Genomic DNA, 12,039 nt, shown 5'->3' on the forward strand with positions numbered 1-12,039 from the left:
GGACGGTTTTTCTTCCATACCCCACCCAGGGCACCCTACGCACCATTAGGATCTTACTCGTCCTATTAGGAGGTAATGGTCGTTTTACATTGAGCCAATGCTGACCCTTATTTTTTAGTGACCCGATAGGCTCCTCTACGTCCTCCTTCAACTCTGGAACCCCGGTCAAAACCACCAAAAAAGGGGTTACTTCCGGGGGCAAGTTAATAGCTAATTTCCCCAATGGAGATCCCCAGCTACGATTCCCCGTAGGGTCCGAGGCAGTATCCTTGGATATATTAACCTCCTGTCTGGTGTTCACAATGGGGGTATTAGTATTATCTACTGACTTTTTCTCTAAAGCAGTAGATCCGTTATTTTTGCATTCTCGACTGGGGCAGATGGTTTATTTATCAACGAGCCCGCTGATTTATTATTTTTAAAAGTTAACTTCCTGTCTCCAACCTTTAATACCCCATGATTACTCAGAGACTTAGAGAAGACGATCAATTCAGTTAACTGCTTTTCGATGCACCTCAATCTATTTTCTAAAGGGGAGAGGTATATTTTAAAAAGCTCCCTCATATACTCAAAGAGTTTATTATCAGCCTCAACATCCTTGGTGCTTACAAACATGCTAGGGGAAGCCTCTACACTCCCTGAACCCAAAGTCGCGTTATTCACATCTAAGCGGATAAAAGTACGGCCATCCTTTGTTTGTTGTTGTACTCCCTTCTCATTTCTTAAGGGTAACTCGCATGACCACTTTTCCACGGGCGCAATAGTTTTCTGAATTTTCTTAGTTTTCTTTGCTTTCTTTTCTTTTCTTTGAATTTTTTGATGATTTTGATATAGCACCCTCTCTCATTCCCCTCGACTGTCTAGTAATTAAATCTTCTAACAATGGATCTGATTCTAAAATCGAGGACCTCTCTAATTGTGAGACTGATATGCATTCAGAAGCCGACACTGACAAGTCTACCACATTTGGAAAACTATGTAAGTCCGCATGGACTAAAATAGGGACTACTTCTTTATTTTGCTGGTCTGGAGTTTTAGCTGTTGCAAAGTGATCCATAGAAGAACGTTTTGCTAGTACTAAATCTTGGGACACTCTCCGTTTCATAAGTGCAATCCCTTGATCAATAACAGAGTTAGCTCTTACAATGAAATTGTCCAATGGGCCAATTATACTAGATGCATCCATGGCCGTTTTACTCCTGCTTCCTCGTGTAGTCGCCATTAATAAATTAAATAACGGAGCGGCCAAATGCTAATGTGATACAGTGAAATACAGTATCCAACTTCCTACAGTAGCAGACGTTAGGGGGGGAGCCTGGTCCGGTCTTACTCGGTCTTTAACGGGCTTAAACGGGCCCGCCCTTGCCCGGCGCGCGACCCGCGCGCGTCCAGCGTCGCGTCATGAGACTGAATATTTATGGGTAAAGCAGGCAAGAAGGGGAGTGTCCGGGAAGGGGCCGCAGCTGATGAGGATATTGCCGCTGCAGGGCCTCGCAGTCCCTCACACCCAGGATCAAACACTCACAAAGTTCACTGGCAGAGTATTCCCACGTACGAGCGGCTCCCGCGGAGCGGGGGCCGCGAGTCGTATTTAAACAGGCAGGCAAGAAGGGAAGTGTCCGGGAAGAGGCCGCAGCTGATGAGGATCTTGCCGCTGCAGGGCCTCGCAGTCCCTCACACCCAGGAGCAAACACTCACAAAGTTCACTGGCAGAGTATTCCCACGTACGAGCGGCTCCCGCGGAGCCTGGGCCGCGAGTCGTATTTAAACAGGCAGGCAAGAAGGGAAGTGTCCGGGAAGAGGCCGCAGCTGATGAGGATCTTGCCGCTGCAGGGCCTCGCAGTCCCTCACACCCAGGAGCAAACACTCACAAAGTTCACTGGCAGAGTATTCCCACGTACGAGCGGCTCCCGCGGAGCGGGGGCCGCGAGTCGTATTTAAACAGGCAGGCAAGAAGGGAAGTGTCCGGGAAGAGGCCGCAGCTGATGAGGATCTTGCCGCTGCAGGGCCTCGCAGTCCCTCACACCCAGGAGCAAACACTCACAAAGTTCACTGGCAGAGTATTCCCAAGTACGAGCGGCTCCCGCGGAGCGGGGGCCGCGAGTCGTATTTAAACAGGCAGGCAAGAAGGGGAGTGTCCGGGAAGAGGCCGCAGCTGATGAGGATCTTGCCGCTGCAGGGCCTCGCAGTCCCTCACACCCAGGAGCAAACACTCACAAAGTTCCTGGCAGAGTATTCCCACGTACGAGCGGCTCAGGAAGTGAGGTAAATCCCTGGATATTCTTTCTGTCCTGGGAAGGTCCGATAAAAGAAAGGAGATGATGTAATGAACTGTTTTCTAAATGTCTCTTTAAATGTTGTTCCCCTTTTATGTTTATCACTTCCATTTGTTGTTACTGTATTCTTTGGCGTGCGCACCTTCAAGGTATGTTTCCTTCAAGGGTGCATCCCTCGCGATATCTGTTCCCGTTAGAAACTCCAACTGCTGAAACATTCATTCAGCAGTTGGACTTCAACCGGAACAGACGTGCTCCTGTGAAATGCTGTATTTATCTGAAGATTAAAGCTATTTGCTTTAAACACCTTTCCGTCTCATCTACTTGCTCTTCAACAACGATTACTGAAGAAAGCATACTTTACAATTGTGTTAAAAAGGTGTGGAGTCCCTTGTGGTGGTTTTATATTCCGACCTCTCCACGATGGTGTCGGGGGCACATGTGAGACGTGTGACCTGCTGCACGAGGTCAGTGCTGTGCTGTCAAGTGACCTCTCGAGTGAGTGTGTGATGCATGCTAGTCACATACACAATAATTAGTGTCCACGTACACGTGTGAGAAGAGCACCTGGGTGTCACTTACACGCGCACACGTCTTATTGACCTAGAAACTGTTGTGTGAATTGTTACTACCTGACGCCAGCACCCCGATGAGAGAGAAGGCAGCGACCAGCCTTAAATATGTATGATAGCAGCCCGCCAGCCGTGCCCGCGACCTGTGGCCGTCTCCTGTGCCTGTGCCCGCCAGCCGTGCCCGCCACCTTTGGCCGTCTCTGAGGCTGTGCCTGTGTCCGCCAGCCGTGCCCGCCCCCTGTGCTTCTGCCCGCCACCAGTGGCTATCTCCTGTGCCCGCCAGCCGTGCCCGCCCCCTGTGCTTGTGCCCGCCACCTGTGGCCGTCTCCTGTGACCCCAGCCGTGCCCGCCACCTGTGCTTGTGCCCGCCACCTGTGGCCGTCTCCTGTGCTCCCCAGCCGTGCCCGTCACCTGTGGCCGTCTCCTGTGACCCCAGCCGTGCCCGCCACCTGTGCCCGTCACCTATACCAGTGCTCCCAGAGCCTGCCACCGTGGCATGGTGAAAGGGCTCCCTGGCATGAAAGAGCTGTGATGCTCCTGGCTTTCTGTGACAGGTTAAAGGGCTGTTCAAGCCAGCTGCTGGCGGGGGTCCATGAAGATTAGCAGCTGTGCCTGCACGTCTCAGCAGGGGGCAATGTTTTTAATAGGGGGGCGGGGGGGTGGGAGGGTACCAGGTCTTCCAAGGAGCAGATGGTACTCCGGGGTAGTGAGTAATCCACACTTCACTTTAACAACTTGTGACTTCTGTCGTGTTTCTTCATTTCACCCACTGTTCCTGTGTGAGCCGCACATGTCTTCCGCCTCCCACTCCCTGCTGTAACAGTCTCTTTCCCCCTCCCCCCCCAGCTCCCCGAGAGTGCGAGGACGACGAGTTCCCATGTCAGAATGGCTACTGCATCCGGAGCCTGTGGCACTGTGACGGCGACAATGACTGTGGCGACAACAGCGACGAGCAGTGTGGTGAGTGGGCACAAGTGAGGGCCTCTGGGAGGCAGACATTTCATCTCTGGTGAGCAGTGTGGTGAGTGGGCACAAGTGAGGGCCTGCTAGAAGGCCGACATTTCATCTCTGGTGAGGAGTGAGGTGAGTGGGCACAAGTGAGGGCCTCTGGGAGGCAGACATTTCATCTCTGGGGAGTAGTATGGTGAGTGGGCACATGTGAGGGACTCTGGGAGGCAGACACTTCATCTCTGGTGAGCAGTGTGGTGAGAGGGCACAAGTGAGGGCCTGCTAGAAGGCCGACATTTCATCTCTGGTGAGCAGTGTGGTGAGTGGGCACAAGTGAGGGCCTGCTCGGAGGCAGACACTTCATCTCTGGTGAGTAGTGTGGTGAGCGGGCACAAGTGAGGGCCTGCTCGGAGGCAGACACTTCATTCTGGTGAGTAGTGTGGTGAGTGGGCACAAGCGAGGGCCTCTGGGAGGCAGACATTTCAACTCTGGTGAGCAGTGTTGTAAGTGGGCAGAAGTGAGGGCCTCTGGGAGGCAGACTCTTGATCTCTGGTGAGGAGTGTGGTGAGTGGGCACAAGCGAAGGCCTCTAGGAGGCAGACATTCATCTCTGGTGAGTAGTATGGTGAGTGGGCACAAGCGAAGGCCTCCAGGAGGCAGACATTCATCTCTGGTGAGCAGTGTGGTGAGTGGGCACAAGCAAAGGCCTCCGGGAGGCAGACATTCATCTCTGGTGAGCAGTGTGGTGAGTGGGCACAAGTGAGGGCCTCTGGGAGGCAGACATTCCTCTCTGGTGAGCAGTGTGGTGAGTGGGCACAACCGAGGGCCTCTAGGAGGCAGACATTTCATCTCTGGTGAGCAGTGTGGTGAGTGGGCACAAGTGAGGGCCTCTAGGAGGCAGGCACTTCATCTCTGGTGAGCAGTGTGGTGAGTGGGCACAAGTGAGGGCCTCTAGGAGGCAGACATTTAATCTCTGGTGAGGAGTGAGGTGAGTGGGCACAAGTGAGGGCCTCTGGGAGGCAGACATTTCATCTCTGGGGAGTAGTATGGTGAGTGGGCACAAGGGAGGGACTCTGGGAGGGAGACACTTCATCTCTGGTGAGCAGTGTGGTGAGTGGGCACAAGTGAGGGCCTGCTAGAAGGCCGACATTTCATCTCTGGTGAGGAGTGTGGTGAGTGGGCACAAGTGAGGGCCTGCTCGGAGGCAGACACTTCATCTCTGGTGAGTAGTGTGGTGAGTGGGCACAAGCGAGGGTCTCTGGGAGGCAGACATTTCATCTCTGGTGAGCAGTGTTGTAAGTGGGCAGAAGTGAGGGCCTCTGGGAGGCAGACTCTTCATCTCTGGTGAGGAGTGTGGTGAGTGGGCACAAGCGAATGCCTCTAGGAGGCAGACATTTCATCTCTGGTGAGCAGTGTGGTGAGTGGGCACAAGGGAGGGACTCTGGGAGGCAGACATTTCATCTCTGGTGAGCAGTGTGGTGAGTGGGCACAAGTGAGTGCCTGCTAGGAGGCAGACACTTCACCTCTGGTGAGCAGTGTGGTGAGTGGGCACAAGCGAAGGCGCCTCCAGGAGGCAGACATTCATCTCTGGTGAGCAGTGTGGTGAGTGGGCACAAGTGAGGGCCTCTGGGAGGCAGACATTCATCTCTGGTGAGCAGTGTGTTGAGTGGGCACAAGTGAGGGCCTCTAGGAGGCAGACATTTCATCTCTGGTGAGCAGTGTGATGAGTGGGCACATCTGAGGGCCTCTAGGAGGCAGACATTTCATCTCTGGTGAGCAGTGTGATGAGTGGGCACAAGCGAAGGCCTCTAAGAGGCAGACATTTCATCTCTGGTGAGCAGTGTGGTAAGTGGGCACAAGCGAGGGCCTCCAGGAGACAGACACATTATCTCTGGTGAGCAGTGTGATGAGTGGGCACAAGCGAAGGCCTCTAGGAGGCAGACATTTCATCTCTGGTGAGCAGTGTGATGAGTGGGCACAAGCGAGGGCCTCCAGGAGGCAGACATTTCATCTCTGGTGAGCAGTGTGGTGAGTGGGCACAAGCGAAGGCCTCTAGGAGGCAGACATGTCACCTCTGGGGAGCAGTGTGGTGAGTGGGCACAAGTGAGGGCCTCTAGGAGGCAGACACGTCACCTCTGGTGAGCAGTGTGGTGAGTGGGCACAAGCGAAGGCCTCTAGGAGGCAGACATTTCATCTCTGGTGAGCAGTGTGATGAGTGGGCACAAGTGAGGGCCTCTGGGAGGCAGACAGTCACCTCTGGTGAGCAGTGTGGTGAGTGGGCACAAGCGAGGGCCTCCAGGAGGCAGACATTTCATCTCTGGTGAGCAGTGTGGTGAATGGGCACAAGTGAGGGCCTCTGGGAGGCAGACATTCATCTCTGGTGAGCAGTGTGGTGAGTGGGCACAAGCGAAGGCCGCCAGGAGGCAGACATTTCTCTCTGGTGAGCAGTGTGGTGAGTGGGCACAAGTGAGGGCCTCTAGGAGGCAGACATTTCATCTCTGGTGAGGAGTGAGGTGAGTGGGCACAAGTGAGGGCCTCCAGGAGGCAGACACTTCATCTCTGGTGAGTAGTGTGGTGAGTGGGCACAAGTGATGGGTAAGAAGGTGCAGTGGGGGCAGAGTGTGGACGCAAGGGGCTCTTGGAGGCAGACACTTCAACTGTGGTGAGTAGTGGGGTGAGTGGGCACAAGTGATGGGTAAGAAGGTGCAGTGGGGGCAGAGTGTGGACGCGAGGGGCTCTTGGAGGCAGACACTTCAACTGTGGTGAGTAGTGGGGTGAGTGGGCACAAGTGATGGGTAAGAAGGTGCAGTGGGGGCAGAGTGTGGACGCGAGGGGCTCTTGGAGGCAGACACTTCAACTGTGGTGAGTAGGGGGGTGAGTGGGCACAAAGGCATCAGGGATGAGTGGTTATGGGGACACAGGACTCAAGTGTGGTGACTAGCCTATGAGTTGGCACTAGGGACGGGTGAGAAGGTACCGCAGGGGCACGGTGTGGCGAGGGACTCCAGGGGGCAAACACTTAATCTGTGGCGAGTGCCTCGAGCGGGTAAGGAGGTGCTCTCAGCTAAAGTGGGTGGGGGTTATTGAGGGCATTGAATCTGTCTCTACTGCAGTCGATGGGTTGGCACTAGGCATGGGTGGGAAGGGGCAGGGTGGGCCGAGGGGCTTTGGGAGGCAGACACTTCATCTCTGGTGAGCAGTGTGGTGAGTGGGCACAAGTGAGAGCCTCTGGGAGGCAGACACTTCATCTCTGGTGAGCAGTGTGGTGAGTGGGCACAAGCAAAGGCCTCTAGGAGGTAGACATTTCATCTCTGGTGAGCAGTGTAAAGCAGTGTAAAGTCTCAGCTAAAGTGGGTGGGGGTTATTGGGGGCATTGAATCTGTCTCTACTGCAGTCGATGGGTTGGCACTAGGCATGGGTGGGAAGGGGCAGGGTGGGCCGAGGGGCTTTGGGAGACAGTCTTTCTGAGGTGCTGGGACTGCAGATAGGCCTGTACTCTACCAGGAGAGGGCGTTGGTGGGTGGTAAGTTAATGGCACAGCAGCACAGTGGCCTAAGACGAGCGTGGCACAGTCTGGGCTTTGTACTAATATAAGCCCGCAGGTGCTTCGGGTGGGAGAGTGGGACTCTGGGCACACCTGATGTGCCAGTCTTGTGGTGGCATGGCTATGCACATTGTTTGGTTTCTAAGGGCTGTGCTGATGTGACGCGCCGGCATGTAGGGGGTTCATCCCTCCGCCTTCCTGTATGTTTGACATCTAAGTGATCACATCTTTTGTTTCTCTCCCCTCCGCTTTCTGTGTCTTTTTGCGTTTGCTTGTGTTCTCCTGTAACACCCTGTGTCCTCCGGTCTCCCTCCTGTGTGCTCTTTCTGGGTTCTCATGTACCTCCCTGTGTATCCTGCGTCCCCCTTACCTGTCTCCTGTGTACTCCTGCCCCCTTCTTGTGCCTGCCTATGTATTCCTTTAAACTCCCTGTACACTCCTGTTCTCCTGCATGTCCCGGCGTCTCCTGTGACCTTACTGTGCCCTCCTGTGTCTGCGTGTGCCCTCCCTTGTATCTGTCTGTGCCTGCCTGGGCTCGCCTGTATCTATTTGTGCCTGCCTGTTCTCTCCTATATCTATCTGCATCTCCTGTGACCTTCCGTGCCCTCATGTGCCTGCCTGTGCCCTCCTGTGCCTGCTTCTTTTCCCCTGTATCTGTCTGTGCCTGCCTGTGCTCTCCTGTATCTCTCTGTGCCTGCCTGTTCTCTCCTGTATCTACCTCTATCTCCATATTTCCTCCTGTGCCTGACTGTATTCCGCTGTATCTGTGTCCTCCAATGGCTGCTCATCTTGTCCTGCCTCTCACATGTATCCCGCCTCTCCCGTGTGTACTGCCTCCTCCGTGTGTCCTGCCTCTCCCGTGTGTCCTGCCTCTCCCGTGGGTCCCCCCCCCTTTGTGTCCTGCCTCCCCTTGTGTCCTGACTCTCCCGTGTTTCCCCTCCACCCTTGTGGCCTCCCTCTCCCGTGTGTCCTGCCTCCCCGTGTGTCATGACTCCCCCGTGTGTCCTTCCTCCCCCGTGTGTCGTGCCCCTTGCCCCGTGTGTCCTGCCTCCCCGTGTGTCCTGCCTCCCCATGTGTCCTGCCTCCCCGTGTGTCCTGCCTCTCCCGTGTGTCCCCCCCCCCTTGTGTCCTGTCTCTCCCGTGTGTCTCCTCCCCCCTTGTGGCCTCCCTCTCCCGTGTGTCCTGCCTCTCCCGTGTGTTCTGCCTCTCCCGTGTGCCCTGCCTCCCCGTGTGTCCTGCCTCCCCGTGTGTCCTGCCTCCCCCCGACCAGCAGACACCCGGAAGTGCTCGGAGAAGGAGTTCCAGTGCAGTGATGGGAGCTGCATTGCTGAGCACTGGTCCTGCGATGGAGACACGGACTGCAAGGATGGCTCGGACGAGGAGAGCTGCCGTGAGTGGAGGCTGGAGGGGCCGGGGCGGGGAGGGACGTATGTCCAGTGTTGTGTCATCACAATACCACTGACCTCCACTGAGTGACCCATCCTGTTCAGACGGCCCCCTCACTGACCATCTCCAGGGAGCGGGCTGTCACCGGCCTCCATGGAGTGACCCATCTTGTACAGACGGCCAACTCACTGACCATCTCCAGGGAGCGGGCTGTCACCGGCCTCCATGGAGTGACCCATCTTATACAGACGGCCACCTCACCTCACTGACCATCTCCAGGGAGCAGGCTGTCACCGGCCTCCATGGAGTGACCCATCCTGTACAGGTGCGACCACCTGACTGACCATCTCCAGGGAGCGGGCTGTCACCGGCCTCCATGGAGTGACCCATCTTGTACAGACGACCACCTCAACCCCCCTGACCATCTCCAGGGAGCGGGCTGTCACCGGCCTCCATGGAGTGACCTATCTTGTACAGACGGCCACCTCACTAACCATCTCCAGGGAGCGGGCTGTCACCGGCCTCCATGGAGTGACCCATCTTGTACAGACGGCCACCTCACCTCACTGACCATCTCCAGGGAGCAGGCTGTCACCGGCCTCCATGGAGTGACCCATCCTGTACAGACGGTCCCCTCACTGACCATCTCCAGGGAGCAGGCTGTCACCGGCCTCTATGGAGTGACTCATCCTGTACAGGTGCGGCCACCTGACTGACCATCTCCAGGGAGCGGGCTGTCACCGGCCTCCATGGAGTGACCCATCTTGTACAGATGGCCACCTCACCTCACTGACCATCTCTGAGGAGCAGACTGTCACCGGCCTCCATGGTGTGACCCGTCCTGTACAGACGGTCACCTCACCTCACTGACCATCTCCAGGGAGCAGGCTGTCACCGGTCTCCATGGAGTGACCCATCCTGTACAGACGGTCCCCTCACTGACCATCTCCAGGGAGCAGGCTGTCACCGGCCTCTATGGAGTGACTCATCCTGTACAGGTGCGGCCACCTGACTGACCATCTCCAGGGAGCGGGCTGTCACCGGCCTCCATGGAGTGACCCATCCTGTACAGACGGTCACCTCACCTCACTGACCATCTCTGAGGAGCAGACTGTCACCGGCCTCCATGGTGTGACCCGTCCTGTACAGACGGTCACCTCACCTCACTGACCATCTCCAGGGAGAAGGCTGTCACCGGCCTCCATGGAGTGACCCATCCTGTACAGACGGTCCCCTCACTGACCATCTCCAGGGAGCAGGCTGTCACCGGCCTCTATGGAGTGACTCATCCTGTACAGGTGCGGCCACCTGACTGACCATCTCCAGGGAGCGGGCTGTCACCGGCCTCCATGGAGTGACCCATCCTGTACAGACGGTCACCTCACCTCACTGACCATCTCTGAGGAGCAGACTGTCACCGGCCTCCATGGTGTGACCCGTCCTGTACAGACGGTCACCTCACCTCACTGACCATCTCCAGGGAGAAGGCTGTCACCGGCCTCCATGGAGTGACCCATCTTGTACAGACGGTCACCTCACCTCACTGACCATCTCTGAGGAGCAGACTGTCACCGGCCTCCATGGTGTGACCCATCCTGTACAGACGGCCACCTCACCTCACTGACCATCTCCAGGAAGCAGGCTGTCACCGGCCTCCATGGAGTGACCTCTCTTGTGCAGACAGCCACCTCACTGACCATCTCCGAGGAGCAGGCTGTCACCGGCCTACATGGAGTGACCCATCCTGTACAGACGGCCACCTCACCTCACTGACCATCTCCAGGAAGCAGGCTGTCACCGGCCTCCATGGAGTGACCTCTCTTGTGCAGACAGCCACCTCACTGACCATCTCCGAGGAGCAGGCTGTCACCGGCCTACATGGAGTGACCCATCCTGTACAGACGGCCACCTCACCTCACTGACCATCTCCAGGGAGTGGGCTGTCACCGGCCTCCATGGAGTGACCCATCATGTACAGACGGACACCTGACTGATCATCTTCGGGGAGCGGGCTGTCACCGGCCTCCATGGAGTGACCCATCCTGTACAGACGGCCACCTCACCTCACTGACCATCTCTGAGGAGCAGGCTGTCACCGGCCTCCATGGAGTGACCTCTTATGTGCAGATGGTCACCTCACTGACCTCACTGTCCATGTCCAGGGAGCGGGCTGTTACTCCCCTCACCTACCACACTGTCCATGTCCAGGGAGCGGGCTGTCGCTGGCCTCTGAGTGACCCATCCTGCACAGACAGCCACCTCACTGACCATTTCCATGGATTGGGCTGTCACAGACCACCATGGAGTGACCTCTTGTGTGCAGGTGAGCGCCTTACTGACCACACTGTCCATGTCCAGGAAGCGGGCTGTCTCAGACCTACACAGAGGGAGCTGTTGTACACAGAGGGAGCTGTTGTACACAGAGGGAGCTGTTGCACACAGGGGGTCAGCTCCCTCACCACATGATCCATGGTCAGTTGGCAGACTGTTACCCCCTCACTGACCACACTTTAAATACCCCTCTCTCCCCAGCATCTGACGTTCCAGCCACGACGTGCAGCTTAGAGGAGTTCCAGTGTGCCTATGGCCGCTGTATCCTGGACATCTACCACTGCGATGGCGATGACGACTGTGGCGACTGGTCTGACGAGTCCGACTGCTGTGAGTACTTGGTGGCTGGGATGGACTGTCATGGAGAAGTGGGCTTAGTCTGAGTCAGAGGGTATTTAATGGGTTTGAGGGGGAGCCTGTGAATCTTGTGAGGAGACTCGTGTATGGCTCGTGAGGGTGGTATGTGAGGGGGAACCTGTGTGTCTTGTGAGGCGGCTCACATGTGGCTTGTGAGGGTGGCATGTGAGGGGAAGCATGTGTGTCTTGTGAGTGGGCTCATGTGTGGCTCGTGAGGGTGGCTCGTGTGTGGCTCATTAGCGGCGGCTTGTGTGTGGCTGGTGTGGGTGGCTCATGTATGGCTTGTGAGGGTAGCTCGTGAGGGGGCTTGTGTGTGGCTGGTGAGGGGGCTTGTGTGTTGGCTGTGAAGGTGGCATGTGAGGGGAAGCCTTTGTGTCTTGTGAGGAGGCTCTTGTTTGGCTCGTGAGGGTGGCATGTGAGGGGAAGCCTGTGTGTCTTGTGAGTGGGCTCATGTGTGGCTCGTGAGGGTGGCTCGTGTGTGGATCATTAGCGGCAGCTTGTGTGTCTCGTAAGGGGGCTCATATGTGGCTGGTGAGGGTGGCTTGTGTATGGCTTGTGTATGGCTTGTGAGAGTGGCTCATGAGGGAGCTCGTGTGTGGCTGGTGAGGGTGGCATGTAAGGGGGAG

General features: G+C 56.4%; 1 protein-coding gene across 7 annotated transcripts in view; it reads left to right on the forward strand.

Annotated features, from left to right (window-relative positions):
* The window catches only part of LRP4 (LDL receptor related protein 4), a 507,202-nt gene that overhangs the window by 234,710 nt on the left and 260,453 nt on the right, over nt 1-12,039 (forward strand). For 5 of the 7 annotated variants that reach the window (XM_085646645.1, XM_085646639.1, XM_085646647.1 and 2 more), the window contains exons 4-6: nt 3,695-3,808; nt 8,610-8,729; nt 11,258-11,386. In XM_085646645.1, coding sequence (XP_085502771.1) covers nt 3,695-3,808; nt 8,610-8,729; nt 11,258-11,386 — 363 coding nt within the window. The remainder of the gene's footprint in view (nt 1-3,694; nt 3,809-8,609; nt 8,730-11,257; nt 11,387-12,039) is intronic. The other 2 variants (XM_085646643.1, XM_085646644.1) reach the window with 1 other exon arrangement.

Source organism: Triturus cristatus, chromosome 3_1 (genome assembly GCF_964204655.1).
Source record: "Triturus cristatus chromosome 3_1, aTriCri1.1, whole genome shotgun sequence".
Classification (NCBI taxonomy): domain Eukaryota; kingdom Metazoa; phylum Chordata; class Amphibia; order Caudata; family Salamandridae; genus Triturus; species Triturus cristatus.